The sequence below is a fragment of the Caretta caretta genome, chromosome 5 (assembly GCF_965140235.1).
Source record: "Caretta caretta isolate rCarCar2 chromosome 5, rCarCar1.hap1, whole genome shotgun sequence".
In the NCBI taxonomy this organism is placed as follows: domain Eukaryota; kingdom Metazoa; phylum Chordata; order Testudines; family Cheloniidae; genus Caretta; species Caretta caretta.
In genome coordinates this window covers 3,008,330-3,024,473 of record NC_134210.1, presented here as the reverse complement: position 1 = coordinate 3,024,473, position 16,144 = coordinate 3,008,330, and the positions used below count along the sequence as shown (strand labels likewise).

The 16,144-nt window shown below is 48.5% G+C and overlaps 1 protein-coding gene across 1 annotated transcript; it reads right to left on the bottom strand.

The window, feature by feature from the left end:
• Positions 1–207: 207 nt before the first annotated feature.
• Positions 208–13,310, bottom strand: LOC125636708 (dynactin subunit 3). Its single transcript, XM_048850270.2, has 7 exons — positions 13,168–13,310; positions 12,110–12,194; positions 10,486–10,572; positions 9,345–9,428; positions 8,253–8,311; positions 1,709–1,768; positions 208–747 (listed from the first exon to the last, which is right to left on the bottom strand). Exons 1-7 carry the CDS (start codon positions 13,255–13,257, stop codon positions 658–660), a joined length of 555 nt encoding a protein of 184 aa, XP_048706227.1. The 5' UTR covers positions 13,258–13,310; the 3' UTR covers positions 208–657.
• Between the last annotated feature and the right edge of the window lie 2,834 nt (positions 13,311–16,144).

The following is a 16,144-nucleotide window of genomic DNA, read 5'->3' as shown; positions in this document are numbered from 1 at the left end:
TGTTTGCTAGACACTGGGAACGGGCGGCAGGGGATGGATCACTTGAGGATTCCCTGTTCTGTTCATTCCCTCTGGGGCACCTGGCATTGGCCACTGTCAAAAGACAGGATACAGGGCTAGATTGACCATTGGTCTGATCCAGTATGGCCGTTCTTATGTTTTTACCATAACTCCAGAAGTTAGCAAAGAACAGCAAGTGAGCCACAATGCAGTTAATGTTTGAGGATTTTATTCTGGTCCACAAGTAAGTTTAACAGATCCGTGTTTCCATCACATCCCAAACAGTGAGCTGAGCCGGGAGTTTTAAATAAATTAGAAGTCAAAGTTATTTCATGGAAGTGCAAGTCAGGAGGAGCGCAGACAGTCGAGTTCTAACAGGACGCCAGTCATCTGGCTTCATTTTTAAGAAAGTCGGGGAGGGCAAAGTGCAGCCTGTGGGCCAAAAGTGGGTTTCAAGAGCCTATGCCATCACTGGAAGCCACCTTCATCTTCACTATGTAGGTGCAGCCCCCTGAGACAAGTCCCAGGACGCAGCACTCTGCGCCAAGCAGCCAGGCCAGAGCACTGCACGCTGGCACCAGTACAGCGGCAATCCTCCCCAGCTCACCCAAGCTTGGGGCTGCAGGCTGCATTTCTCCTGGCGATACATCGCTGCCATCACTCTGCCATAGGCTTCACCTGTTTGGCCGCTTCCAGCTGCGTCAGCATTTCATCCCACTGGACAAACTGCTTAGACAGAAGCAGAGTCTGAAAAAGGCTTTTAAGGAAGAAGTGGTAGAACATGGCAAAGAATGTGGCAGCAAAGCCAAGGCGCCACGGTCCCGGAGAATGAACCCAGGCGACTCTCAGAAGCCAGACTGAGCCCTGCCGTTCTGTCAGACACCTGATTTGTACAGACGTGAACACAACAGGCCTGGGGCCTCCGCCTCTACCCTGTGATGGGTAACAGTGGAGTCTGGGCTCATGCACCAAGGCAAGTAGAGAGCAAGCGATCAGATTCAAGCCCAGGGAAGCACTGTGCTGATCCTAAGGAGTCTCTCCCGGAGGTGGGATTTCAAGAGGCCCAAGACAACAGTGGGGCTTAGTACAGAGTCAGAACGGCCTGCTCTCTATCCTGCCACACCACAGGAAGGAGGCCTAGAGCCTTCATTTGGGATCCACACTTCTCACTCTGAAAGTAGCAGAGCCAGGAAGTCTAATGTAGCTCAGGCAGGTGCTCTCAGTGATCAGCAGTCCAAGCGACCCACCTGCTGACAGCTGCCCGTCCAGGATGGGCTCTGGGCAAGAAGCTGTCAGAATGGAGAGTGCAAACGTACAGGTTTCTCCACTGTTGTGTTGAGACCAGCCCTTGTGAGGTTGTCAAGGCCCCTAGCCCAGCATGAGCTTCTAGAGCTCCTTTCAGTGAAGGGGAGATCTAGACACTCACTCACTGGGCTAGCTGGACCCTCAGGGCATTATGAGCGGTTGGGTTCTCTGTCTGGTAACATGACACAGCGCTGTGTGTCACACACCGAACAGAGGATGCACCATAGGGGACAATACGATACGCAGACAGTTCTCCCTGTTCAAAAACTAGGGGCTAGAACAGTCGGCTACCCAAGATATCCGACCGGCTGAAGAATCCTTAGAATGTCATTCTGCCACTTAGTACAGCTATTTTCAGATTAACAATTGTCCTGGCTGGGCTGTGCCCGGGGTTAAAGGATACCATCTTATTGTAGTCTTCTAGGAGCACCCTGACGTTTCCAGTTACTGCTTCACACTGGTCCTGCAACAGGAGGAGAGCGCTCAGTGAGCAGGCAATAAGTGACATCCTGATCTGGATACAGCACTTTCCAGCTCCAAAGCACTTCCAAGCATTTATCCTCCCAGCCCCCTGGGAGGAAGGTAACCATCCTAGGGAAACTGAGGCGGGGGGGGAGCCTCAGCCCAGGTCAGTGCCTGGCTTAGCATCTGGCCGTTCCAGGCTGTGATCAGGGGTTACTGCGGGAAAAGGACACTCAGATGAGGTGCAGGAAACCCCAAAGCACAGGAGCTGGCAGTACTGGACCATCAATGGCAACATCTACACTAATGCAGAGATAAGGCTGCTGGGCGGAACGTCATCCCTTGCAGGACACGGAGCTGAGCAAAACCCAAGCTTCTGAGCCCCAGGCAATGCTCAGGTTGCGCAGGCAACAACCTTAGCTCTGCCCCTTCCAGCAGTGTCCCAGTACAACACACACATTCTGGGGGACCACCTAGACCAGTAAGGGGTTGTCACTGCCTGCCTGTAACTTTGGGGGCCTTCTGGCTGTGCTGCTGTGGCTCAGGGCCCTGACACCACTAGCCAGCCTACAAACATAAGGTTCTCAACCCTGGCTTCCACCCACCTAGTTACTCCCTGCAGGGTGATCCACTAGCCCTTCTGGTCCCGAGCTGTCCCCACTCCCCAAATCCATCTCCCCGAGTTCTTAACTGTCAGACACTCAGACTTTTCCCCTCTGGTTTGTCACCCCCGAAGGAGTGAAACCTGCCCCCAGTTATCACTTCACTTTGGTGCACACACTCCCCACAGTCTGCATACCAGACACCTGCTTGGGATAAAAGCAAACAGAATTTCACAGAAAATGCAGTTCCAAAGATGCAATAGTGAGGAAAAGCAAAGTTAGACAGAAAAGAGACAGATGCCATCTGAGGCTTCACTTCTGTATTAGCTAAATTCTAGGGATGTCGATTAATCACAGTTAACTCACACGATTAACTCAAAAATGAATTGCAATTAATCACTGTTAAACAATAGAATATCAATTGAAATTTAATAATTTTGGATGGGTTTCTACATTTTCAAATATATCGATTTCAGTGACAACAGAGAATACAAAGTGCACAGTGCTCACTTTATATTTTTCATTGCAAATATTTGTACTGTACAAATGATGAACAAAAGAAATCATATTTTTCAATTCACCTCATACAAGTACTATAATGCAACCTCTTTATCATGAAAGTGCAACTTATAAATGTGGGGGGTTTTTTGTTACACAACTGCACCCAAAAACGAAACAACGCAGGCTCTAGAGTTTTTTTTACAAGTCCACTCAGTCCTATTTCTTGTTCAGCCAGTCGCTCGGACGAACAAGTCTGTTTACATTACGGGCAATCATGCTGCCCGCTTCTTAATTACAATATCACCTGAAAGCGAGAACTGGTGTTTGTATGGCCCTTTTGTAGCTGGCGTCACAAGATATGTACATGCCAGTTGCGCTAAAGTTTGATATGCCTCATCATGCTTCAGCCATCGTTCCAGAGGACATTCATCCATGCTGATGACACTCGTTGAAAAAATAATGTGTTAATTAAATTTGTAACTGTACTCCTTGGGGGAGAATTGTACGTCTCCTGCTCTGCTTTACCCACATTCTGCCATATGTTTCATGTTATAGCAGTCTTGGATGATGCACATGTTCAATTTCACTGCAAATCTGACAAAATGCAAAGAAGGTACCAATGTGAAATTTCTAAAGATAGCTACAGCACTCAACCCAAGATTTAAGAATCTGAAGTGCCTTCCAAAATTGAGAGGGACGAGGTGTGGAGCATGCTTTCAGAAGTCTTAAAAGAGCAACTCTCTGATGTGGAAACTGCAGAACCCAAACCACCAAAAATGAAAATCAACCTTCTGCTGGTGGCATCTGACTCAGATGATGAAAATGAACATGCATCGGTCCACACTGCTTTGGATAGTTATCGAGCAGAACCCATCATCAGAATGGATGCATGCCCCCTGGAATAGTGGTTGAAGCAGTAAGGGACATATGAATCTTTAGCACATATGGTATATAAATATCTTGCAATGCAGACAGCATTATCTCCTGCAAATGTAAACAAACTTGTCTGTCCAAGTGATTAGTGGAACAAGAAGTAGGACTGATGGGACTTGTGGGTTCGAAAGTTTTACATTGTTTTATTTTTGAAGGCAGGTTTTTTTGTACATAATTCTACATTTATACGTGCAACTTTCATGACAAAGATTGCACTAGAGTGCTTGCACTAGGTGAATTGAAAAATATTTGTTTTTTACAGTGCAAAAATTTGTAATAAAAATATAAAGTGAGCACTGTACACTTTGCATTGTGTTGTAATTGAAATATATTTGAAAATGTAGAAAACATCCAAAAATATTGAAATAAGTGGTATTTTATTGTTTAATAGCGTGATTAATTGTGATTAATTTTTTTAATCACTTGACAGCCCTACTAAATTCCCTTTTCTAGTACAAGTTACCGTGTCCTCGAGAGGATCCAGTCTCGTACAGACAGCATCTGCTTAGATGCTGGCCCGTGGTTTCTGGATAACCTTCACTTCAAACCCTCTTCCCTTTTAACAGGGTGTGTGTGGGGGGGGGGGTTCCCCCCACACTCGCTCAGACTCTAGTAATAATTTACGGCTACACAGCAGAGCAGCGGTGAGAAGGGTGGAGGACCTCCCTCCTCTTCTATAGGGCTGGTCTGCACTTGAAACATTACAGCTGTACACGGAAATGCTACAGCTGCAGATGCAACCTATGCTGATGGGAGGGGTTCTCCCATTGGCGTAGGTAATCCACGTCCCTGGGAAGCTATAGATAGGTCACTGACCTAGCACTGTCTAGACTGGGGGTTATGTCAGCTTCACTACACCGTTCCTGTTTAGTGTAGACCAGGCCTTAGTTTTCCAAGACCTAAGGATTTCTTTTCAGTTTCAGTGTCTTTCCATTAAACGTAATAGTCCCCGTTGTCTTTCCCTAGGTTGTACAGTGCTAGATCCTTGCAGTTAGTTTTGTAAACAGCTAGCCTGTAACCCTCCCTGCCTGACTACTTCACCTCCTGTTGTGAGGTGATGCTGCAGGTGCACCCTAGGGCTTGTCTACACCTGAAACGCTACAGTAGCACAGAGGCAGCATGGACAGTGCCTATGCTAATGGAAGGGGCTAGGTCAGCTTAACAACTTCACACAGGGGTACGGATTTTCACACCCTCAGTGGCATTAGATGGCTGACCTAACTCTTTAGTGCAGGCCAGGCCCTAGTTAGTTACACTGTTCTACACACAAAACTGTTACATGTGTACATATCACCTCATGACCATCATGTTCAGACCATCGCAAGCTTCCATAAAAGACCTTACTTGACACACATTTCTCACAGTAACACTGTATACAACCAGTTGATTCACTTGCTTATTCTTTGGGGTTCTGTTCTCTCCTGGGGGGCCTGGACCTTGATGGTCACAAAAAGCCCATTTACTCTTACCCACAGGATGCCATCTAGCAATACTGAAGGAGAAAAAGGCTGCTCCATGTCACCTTCCCTCTCCTCTTTTCAAGCAATGCCTCAATAGCACACACTCATACTGGCCCTTGGCACTGTAAGATTCCAGATCCTGACGTACCCTCACACACTTAGACCTGGTCTATACTAGAAAATGAGGTTGATTTAACTACATTGCTCAGGGATGAGAAAAATCCACCTCCGAGTGATGCAGTTCAGCTGACCTAACCGGCAGCGTAGCCAGCGCTAGGTCATCAGAATTCTTTCATCAACTGAGCTACTGCCTCTCGGGAGGTGGATTCCCTGTGCCAATGGGAGAACCCTTCCCGGCAGCGCAGGTCGTATCTACACCGAAGGACGGCAGCAGGGCCTCTGCAGTGCTTCAAGTGCTAGCAAGCCTTAGCCAGCTCCTCAAAAGAAGAGCACAAGTGTACAACTTAAGAACCACTTCTCAGCCTTTTACAGCTCCCTTAAACCTACTCATCGGGGACCATCTCATTTCACTTATCCATCAAGAAAGCATTAGAACCTTCTCACTCCCACTCACTGCTGACATCCTGTACTAAAAAAGCCCCTTGCCCTGCTATTGACATAACCTACACAATACAATTGTGCATAGAAATGATGTATACTGCATCCAGAAGGTACCCACGAACCTCTTCCCTTTGCTCACACGTATCAGAGGGTGCAAAACACAGATCTCCTATCACAATCACAGCTCTGCCATGCACCTCAAAGGAATCCCCACACATCCTCAGGCCCAGTTACTGCCCCCACCATTTAGTGAAGTTCCACCTCACAGTGATTGCAGCTGGAGTGCATCCAAATACTTCTCAGTAGCCACTGCCAGCTCTGGGGAACATCAGGAAGGTGGCACGGTCAGCTTCTTTTGTCCTTTTAACAGTGTTTGATGGAATCCTGTGGCTAAGTGCGACTGGGCTGTAACACGAGGTGAAAAGCTCGTACATTTCAGCAGTTGTGGGGTTGGCAGAGTAAAGGTGTGTGTTCTAATGGGGTATATTGAGGCACTGCTGAAAGAGGGCAGAGCTAAGCCCACATGGGCACCTCCTGGTTTTCAGGCAGTGGAGTTTTGCTTGGCTTGCTGTTCTGCACGGGGATGACGGAATTCCCTCGTGGTTTTAAACAAAAGGTAGGTTCTTGGTAGGAGCTAGTGGTCTTTTAGGCAGCTGTAGGTGTCACATCCTGCAATCAGCATTCTGAGCCAGCTGTCCCTGTCTCCCCTCAGTTCCACACACACCAGCTGCACCCCACCAGCCCTGCTACAGCACACCTCCTAAGCCATGCTCCTAACCCCTTCAAGGTGTTCCCTCCCCCAACCAAGCCCCCCCGACTAAACCAGGCCTCCTATCCAGGAACGCATCTCCCTGAAGGCTTTATCCCCTAGTCTACAAACACTTCTATTTCCATTACTTCCCCCGCCTATAACCCAGCTCACATGCAGTGCCTGGAGCAAAGGGCAACTACAGTATAGTGGGATAGGGTTGGCAGAGCTGGGGGGGGGCTGTAGGGCATTGGGGTGCACTGGCAAAGCAGTTAAGATAAACTTGCAGAGCTAGGGGGTGCTCTACCTCCTACACCTGATCCCCCCCCAACCTCTCTTGCCTCCCCTACCATCCATCACTATTTATTCCGCTCCCCATAACTTCCCCCACTGCAGCCCCAAACCCGTCTCCCTCTATTTCTCTACTGTCCCATCCCCAGACACCTCTCCCTTCCCAGGAAGCCTTCACCTGTCTAATTCCCCCCCAGACATACCCCACAAAATAAAATTTTCCCCATGATTCACAAATTATAGCAACCTCCAGTCACTCAGTCCAAAACTACTTTTAACCTAGGTGGGGGCTTGTGATGAATTTATCCTTCATTATGTTAATTGAAGGGTGAGTTCACAGCTGTCAACAGGTCTGAGATTCACCTGTTATTAGTACCGCTCTGTTTAACAGCACAAAGCAGCAAAAGGAAATTGGGGGGCGGCAGGGCGGGGGCGGCTGTAATTCAGGAACCTCTCCATCAAATGACTCCAAATGTGTGTCACCACTTACCCTGCACCTTGCTGAGACACACCAAATTTCAGAGACATGGAACTAAGCATGTCGTTTTTACAGGACTTGGAAAGGTCGACCTTCAAACAGATGTTGTGACACAACCTGAACTGTACGTGGCATTGCTGCACCACTATAATATTTGACTGCCTCCCTCTCGCTGCACCCTTTGTACATGGCTCATCTCCCCAAAGCGCAAGTGTTTTGGGACAGCAACCCTCGTGCACTCTGTACAGTTCCTACACAACAGGACCCGAGCGAGGCCGCCAGGTGCTACTGTAACTACTACAAAATCTACACTGCACTCGTGGCCACATGCCCCAACTGGGATCAGGGCCTTACTGGGCTAGGCAGTCTACAGACACAGTCAGGGAATGACCCACCCAAGGAGCCTAAGATTGCAAAAGAGACACACCCTAATGCGGAGGTACAGAACTGGGGGAAGAAGAGACAAAGGAGCTAGTAACAGGAACACAACAGGGTAAAAGGATGAATGGTTTGGGGAGTAAGACACTGGTCTAGGACTCAGGAGCTCTGGGTTCACTTCCCATCTCTGCCCCAAACTTCCTGTGTGATGCTGGGCTGGTCACTTCACCTCTCTATGCCTGTTACCCTCTTTCTAATGTAGAAATGTTACTCGGTTAAATCCACTGCAGTTTTTAAAAAGCCACCCAAAGTTATTTGTACACTGAGCAGAGATTGTTCCTGAGCAGAGATCTCATCTGATTCCTGGCAAATTCCATGATTTGGACAAACTGAAAACAATATTGATAATTTTAACTAGAGTGGCTCTAGTCTGTGCTACTAATTACCCCATCCTTGCCCACGAATTACCTACGGTTAACAAAAGGCCCCATCCCTGCCCATTGAAGATTAACCATGATAAGTATTCACTCTACCTGCTGCTGTATGTGGATTTGAGCAAGTCGCTGCAGTTTGGCAGCATGGTCAGGAGCAGCTGCAAAGCACACAGAACAAAAGAAGAAAAACTACTTAGTTTTTACATCCAGGAAATTGCAGTTACCAAAGTAGAGACGACTGTGTAAACGCATATTTAAATACTCCTTTTCTTTTTGCGAATACAGACTAACACGACTGTTACTCTGAAACCTGTCATATTTAAAGTGTTTCTATTGGGATTAATTTAATACACTTCTTTGTCAGAGGAAGCACATTACAGCTCAGAATGCCCTGAAGAGAAATACTGCTGGCCACCATATCACCACTGGTTACTGTCACTTTACTGCAAAATAAGTGGAATGCCAACATTTTAGTTGTTTGTGTACACGCTGATCAGAACCAACCTAAAACAACTTTCCAAAGTCACCCCTCTGCTGCTTCTGGAGCCATGAGATATGGGTCCCAAGCTGAGGATTAGATGCCCAAGAGACTTGTATGAAGCATGCAACTGGATTACTATATGTGAATATTACTGATAAGCAACTGCATGGAGACTAGAGACACCTCACTGTGTAAGGGGCAGGGATACTCAGTGAACAGGAAGCTACCCCTTAGAATGGAGACTTTCTACTGAGTTTTTCCCTATAAGATTCTAAGGCTTCTCTAAAGTGTGTATCTGTTGGCCTCCATTTTTCCTCATAGTTACACTGGCTTACTGGACCAGCATCTCAGGAATATTTAACAGTCCTGCCAGTATAACATGGCTCTGGGGTCACTGAAATTCATCCTTCCTGTACAGTGGGAGTATCATAGCCAGGAGAATACATTCAAGCCCATGTTGCTGAAGAGGACAGCCATGCCACATTCTGCATGCTGCTGCACTGCTTTAGCCTTCTTAGACTGCAAACTCTTCAGGGCTGGAAACTCTTACAATGGTTTCTGGTTAGTTGAGGCAGACAGCTAGAGAACTTTTAAAAACAGCATTTCCACAGTCTTCTCAGCACGAAGGGTAACGAAAGAGAGGCCACTGGTCTTCGCTAACAGCAAGACAGCAGCTATGAAAAGTTAGCTTGCAGATAAGCATGTGTTACCTTTGATGTGTGCACTGTCCAAGAACGGCTGGAGGTTGTTCACCTGTTCCAGAAGGGCGGCTTGGGAAAGAATAAACTGCTCCTCTGGTTTAAAAGACAGAGAAGGAGAAGTTTAAGTCAAACACTATTTCAGCTTTCCACAGATGAGAAAAAATAAGTTGATTAATTGGCCTGGTTCAGCTTCCCCTTCTCATAAGGCAATCAAACCTACATGCAGCAGAAAGACTTCACCACAATGATACTGAGGGGTTACTATCGCACCCTCCAACCAACCAAGGATCTCTGTGCCTTTCGCAAACATCCCCCACCCTTTTCTGGGGTAGGTATTATCAGATGGGGAAACAGAAGCTCAAAGGCAGCACACAGTACATAAAGGGAAGAACCAGGAGCAGAAGCCAGGATGTTCCTCACTAAGCTAGTGATGGAAAAGGCACATGCTCTTTCATTGGCTCAGTTGTTGAGCCCCATTAAAAGTCAACCTCGTGGCTCCAACTCTCCCTCACTTACACCAGTATGAATCGGGGAAAACGCCACTCAGACAATGGATTTACACACGCCTACCACAGGAGGGGGCGACTCAGGTCCCCTGTGAGAGAGCTGGGCAGGGCTACAAGCTCAAGGTATGACAACTTAATGCACATCACAGTATATATACACTTAACTGCTGTTATGAAAACTATTGTTACAGCAACAGTTTCTAGACATAGGGTAGCAATTCCACACACCCCTTTCTCCCCAACACAAGCTCCTGACCAAAGGCTAGACAGACTCAGAGGGAGTCAAGGTTACTCATTACTTATTCAGGGAAGGCCTTTGATAGCAAGAAAAGCACCCCTCATTCAGGAACAAGCTCCACGGTGCCAGTTGCATTCCAAGTGCTTGCCAGGGAGCCAGAGACTGGGGACTGAACCAGGCTTGTTCTTCTCTATACAATTCATACTGTAGTTTCTCCATTTCTGATCTTTTACTGAAGCATTAGCCAGTTTACAGCGGAAGACGAGACGCCAAGTGAGGCATTTCTGTCCTAAACCCATGATTAAGAGATTAAAAGAACTGTATTCAATTAAAATCCCACCCCCCACCCCAACTTGTCTTGTGAGCTTTTGGTGAATGAGCATACTCCTTCCATTTCATGACGTACCTGCTAAGATGAACTGCAGTTTCATGGCATCGGGAACAGCCATTCGATCAATGTACTGAGGATCCAGATATTTTATTAAATCTTCAACTAAGATCAGAAGTAGGTTACAGGGAGGGAGAGAGAAGTGATTAGTTCTGGAAGTACTGCCTGTCACAATTTCCCACTTAGTAAAAGATTTTGTTAAGAAGAATCAGCAGCTACAGTATTTCTACAGCACCATGAACTTACACAGCATTTTATAGAACATCTGAAAGACACTCAGCCTCAGAGAGCTTACAAATCTGAGCTGGCTAACTGTATTAGATCACAATTCAGATGTACCAAGATGCAGAGACATCCTCAGTGGGGGATCGGAGAGGAATGGCTTTTGACTCAACAGTACAAAGTTGCTGCTGCACCAAGCCTGTAAGTTTCCTTGTTTGATTTTATTTTAAAAGTGTGTACACACATGGCCCAAAGCCAATAGGCACCCATTATTTACACAAGGTCCCACTAACCTGCTAAGTATCACATTAGCCAATTTTAAATTCAACTGCAGAAGTCATAATTCATTCTTTAAAGGGAAGGCACAGAGCGAGTGCTCCCTTTCCATCATGTGGCCTGCTACTTCCCCTGCCCTCTGAAATGTCTTTCCTTTACACACGCAAGTCTTGCTTTCTGAAGCTGGCTGAGGGTGTGCTGAAGTGGCACCAGTGTCCTCTCCAGGCACAGCATGCCGTTTCAGCGACATCTCTCCTCTGATACAAAAATCCCAAGGTTGCTTGCAATAGGAGTTGTCCTTAATAGATCCAACAGGGAGAAATAAGCTCCAATGCCAGTGAGAAGTCAGAGCCCATAATTTTCTGCAGGTGGACATACACTGAATATGTACTACCCCTTGCTGATAACACTAGGCCTGATGGGCTGCAGATTTCTAGGAGGATCTGATCACAGAGGATATAGGTGCAGACTTCTTCTGGCTCCAGTGAGTGCTCAACCCCCCTTCTGGCCCAGCCCTGCCCTGACTCCACCCCCATTCCCCAAAGTCCCTACCCCAACTCAGCACCCTCCCTGCCCCTATTCTGACTCCTTCCCCAAATCCCTGCCTCTTCCCCGCCTCCTCCCCTGAGTGCACCATGTTCCCGCTCCTCCCCCCTCCCCTATAGCTGTTTGGCAGCAGCAAGCAGTGGGTGGTAGGCAGAAGAGCGGGACGGGGCATGCTCAGGGGAGGAGGTGGAGAGGCACGGAGCTTGGCTGCTGGTGGGTGCAGAGTACCCACTAATTTTTCCACATGGGTGCTCCAGCCCCAGAGCATGCATGGGGTTGGTGCCTATGACAGTGGATAGCACACACAGTCCTAGGGAAGGAATAAAGCTGAAACCTTAGGTTTTAGATCTCGGATACCAAAACACCTTACTCTCACCTCTCAAGAGGTACACTGCATGCAAGAGAGATGCCAGCTTGTCTACTCAGCCATAATTAGCTCCTTGGGAGGCAAATTAAGGTGGTTTTTAAACCCACTGCAAAACACACCTCAAATGATCTCAGACAGGCCACCCAACAAGACCACCACATAAAATACAATTTGGATCTAAATCCTGGGGGTAAAAAAACCACAACACACAAATGCTGGATGAATACTTACTTTTCTTATACAAAATTTTAATCCTCTCTCTTTTGCTTGCAATGTTCCCCAAAGCCACCTGAACTTTCACCAAACTGTCTGCTGCCTAGAAGGTAAGAGATGGTATAAACCAAACAGGGATTAAGTGACACTTCCTGGATCCCAATAAGACTAAACTGTCAGGAACAGACCAGCAGTGACAGGAGATAAAATGTCTATTTAAAACGGATGAATGCATCCGATAAAGTGAGCTGTAGCTCACAAAAGCTTATGCTCAAATAAATTGGTTAGTCTCTAAGGTGCCACAAGTCCTCCTTTTCTTTTTGCGAACACAGACTAACACGGCTGTTACTCTGAAACCTATTTAAAACGGTTTCAGCTACTAACATTCACAGGCAGCATAGTTCAAGGAGCTGCCCGAATGGTCACGTGACGTTCCGAGGGGCTGCTAAACAGAGCCCGTGTTGTGCCCCAGAGGGGGCGGCAATTCAGAAGTAAACGAAGCAGCCCCGAGCCAGGCAGCCCGTCGGGGCACTGGGACAAAAGGCCCCGCACTAGTCCTCCTGCCCCCCGTGCAGGGCCTGCCCCCCCGGCCCGGGAGCGCTCTGCCCGCCGGGGAGCATCGCTGGGGGCAGGAGTGGAGCGAGCAAGGCCCTGGAGGAGAACCCGCAGCCGGGGGGGGGGGGTTATGGCCGCGCTGCTGAAGGAACCAACAGCCAAAGCTTGGCGCCCCCCCCAGGCCAATCCCTGCCCCCCCCCCCAAGAGCGCGCCCCCCCCGGGCCCAATCCCCGCCCCCCCAAGAGCGCGCCCCCCCCCGGGCCGAATCCCCGCCCCTCCAAGAGCGCGGCCCCCCCCCGGGCCCAATCCCCGCCCCCCACGAGCCCCCCGGCGCTGCTGCCGGGCAATGCGGAGGCTGGAGCCACCCGCCCCTGGAGCGGCGCAAGGCCCCGAGCCGCAGGCTCCGCGCGGGCCCAGCCCAGGGGCCCTGGATGGTCCCCTGGTGGGGGGAGCCGGCCCCGCAGCGGGGGTCACACACAGGCCGGGGGGCGGGTGCTGAGGGGCCCGCCCAGCCCCGCACCTTGCGCGGCCCCACCCGGGCCGCCCCGGCCCCGAACACCCGCCGCTCCAGCGCCTCCACCCGGTCCTGCAGCGCCCCGACCGCCGCCATCTTGTCCACACCCGGCCGGCCGGAAGCGGGGGCGGGACTCCCCCGTGACAGGAGCCAATCGAAGGCGGCCTCTCCAGAACTCAGAGGCGAAGGCGGGGGGGGGGGGAGCCAATGACCCGGAAGTGGTTAGTTTAAAACGACAGAGTGTGGCCCCGGAGAGGCTATGTCCCTGCCCAGCCCCCGAGCGTTGCCATGGAGACGGTGTGGCGTGGCCGGGCGAAGCGCCCCAGGGGGCCGGGAGAGGGGCCTGAGCGATCGTGACGGGTGGGGAGAGGGCGAATCCGGAAGTGTTGTCTACTGCGGCTCAGGACACAAGCGCTGGGGGGCGCGAAGGGGCAGCGGGTTTAAAACAAACAACCGGAAGTATTCCTTCGCCCTGCGCCCGTCAACCTGCGGAACTCCTTGCCAGAGGGCGCTGCGAAGGATATGAATATTAGACTATACCAGGGTTCAAAGAAGAGCTAGATCAGTCCATGGAGGACAGGTCCATCCATGGCTGTGAGCCAGGATGGGCAGGGCTGGTGTCCCCGGCCTCTGTTTGCCAGGAGCTGGGAATGGGCGACCGGGGATGGCTCACTGCATGATTCCCTGTTCTGTTCATTCCCTCTGGGGCACCTGGCCTTGGCCACTGTCGGAGACAGGAGACTGGGCTGGATGGACCATTGGTCTGACCCAGTCTGGCCGTTCTTCTAAAAGGAGCCCTCTCCACAGGTATCGGGTGTAGTCCTGTTAGTCTGCACCCACAAGAACAACGAGGAATCCGGTGGCACCTTAAAGACTAACAGATTTATTTGGGCCTAAGCTTTCATGGGTAAAACCTCACTTTTGTGGGTAAAACCCCGTGGGTAAAACTTCTTCAGATGCATCTACACAGGGTTGTTCGCCCTCTTCTCGGGTCCTGACACTATCTTGAATATTCATATCCGTGTCCAACTTTCCATGTCCTATCTAATTTCCTCACCCAGGTAAATCTTAGAGTACACTTACTCTATAGGATAGAATATTCTTACATATTGATACTGATTATCTCATTCTCATAAGTGCTACCTTCGACTTGAGCCGTTACTTCCATGTTCTTTTGCTGTACCCCATGGTTACCAGTATGTTCCAGAATTCTGGTAAATGCATTCAGTTCCCCAAAGTTAAAAAGGGGTAACTGGTAGGCCATTTATCTGTGCCAAAGATTATAAACACTCATGGTAACTTGCTCTAGCTAATTATACAGGATATAGGCCTGTAATTTCCTTGCACTACAGCCAAATAAAATGAAGTAATATTTACTGAAATTACTCAGCACAAAAACATCAGTCAAAACAATGTAATCAATAAAACCAATAAAGAAAAAGAGATGGTATAATATAGCAAGCTACCAGGCTAGCCCATGGGCTACAAGGTGCAGGGAGCTGCTGTCTTTGGAGGCCACTTGGCTTAGGGAGCAGGATGGCATGCTAGAATCCTTCACCCCCATGGTGCAAGACACAGAGCATCGCATGTTGGAAGCTGATAGCTCCCCGATATCATGGAGCAAAGCATGCTATCTAACCTGTCAATGAATAAACTGCCCCCAGGCTCCATGATTTGTGCCCTTTTAACTGTCATTCGAGGGCTTCCATCATGAGGAATCGTGCCACTGTGACGCCTCTAACCAAAGAAGCAACAGACTCTGCTCGAACTGCATGCACATGGTCGCCGGTGCACTGTCGACCTTTAGGATTTGTCCCCTGGAACAACAAGGTCTTTGGATCAGGGTGCTGATGTTGTGGTGTTGTGTTGCCCCTGGCTAAAGATGCAAATAAAAGGACGGTGAATAGATGGAATTAACAGTCCCACTGTGAGAGCTGAGCACTGGGAAAGCTCAGAGGTGACCACACAGCATTCTCAAACGAGGCTTGTAATATGCATAGAACATGTCAGAGGTTCTCAACCAGGGGTACATGGGGTACATGTACCTTCAAGGACGGAGATTCCATCACCTCCCTGATAAGCCTGTTCCAGAGTTTAACCACCCTTAGTTAGAAGCTTTTCCTAATATCTAACCTAAATCTCCCTTGCCGCAGATTAAGCCCATTGCTTCTTGTCTTACCTTCAGAGGACGTGGAGAACAACTGATCACCATCCTTTGTACAGCAGCCTTTCACATATCTGCAGACTCTTATCCGGTCCCCGATCAGTCTTCTTTTCTCAAGACTAAACGTCCAGTGTTTTTAAACTTTCCTCAGAGGTCAGGTTCTCTAAACCTTTTATCATTTTTGTTGCTCTCCTCTGGACTCTCTCCAGTTTGTCCACAACTTTCCTTAAAGTGCAGCGCCCGGGACTGGACACAGAACTCCAGCTGGGTCAGTGCCAAGCAGAGTGGGACAATTACCTCCCATGTCTTACATATGACATTCCTGTTAATACCCCCCAGAAAAATATTAGCCTTTTTCACCACTGTGTCACAAGTTGACTCATATTCAATTTGTGATCCACTATAACCCCTGATCCTTTCCAGCCATACCACCTCCAAATCAGTTATTACCCATCTTGTAGCTGTGTGTTTGATTTTTTCCTTCCTAAGTGTAGTACTTTGCATTTGTCTTTCCTGAATTTAATGTAGTTGATTTAAAACCAATACTTCAATTTGTCAAGGTTGTTTTGAATCCTAATCCTGTTCTCCAAAGTGCTTGCAACACTAGTCTGGTGTCAGCTACAAATTTTATAAGCATACTGTCCACGACATATTTGTAATATATTTGTTAATGATCTGGAGAAAGGATTGAGCAGTGAGGTAGCAAAATTTGAGATGACATTTATTTAGATTAGTGAAGTCCAGAGAAGACTGTGAAGAATTTATGTGGGATTTAACCAAGCTAGAGGAATGACTGATGTAATGGTACATAAAGTTCAG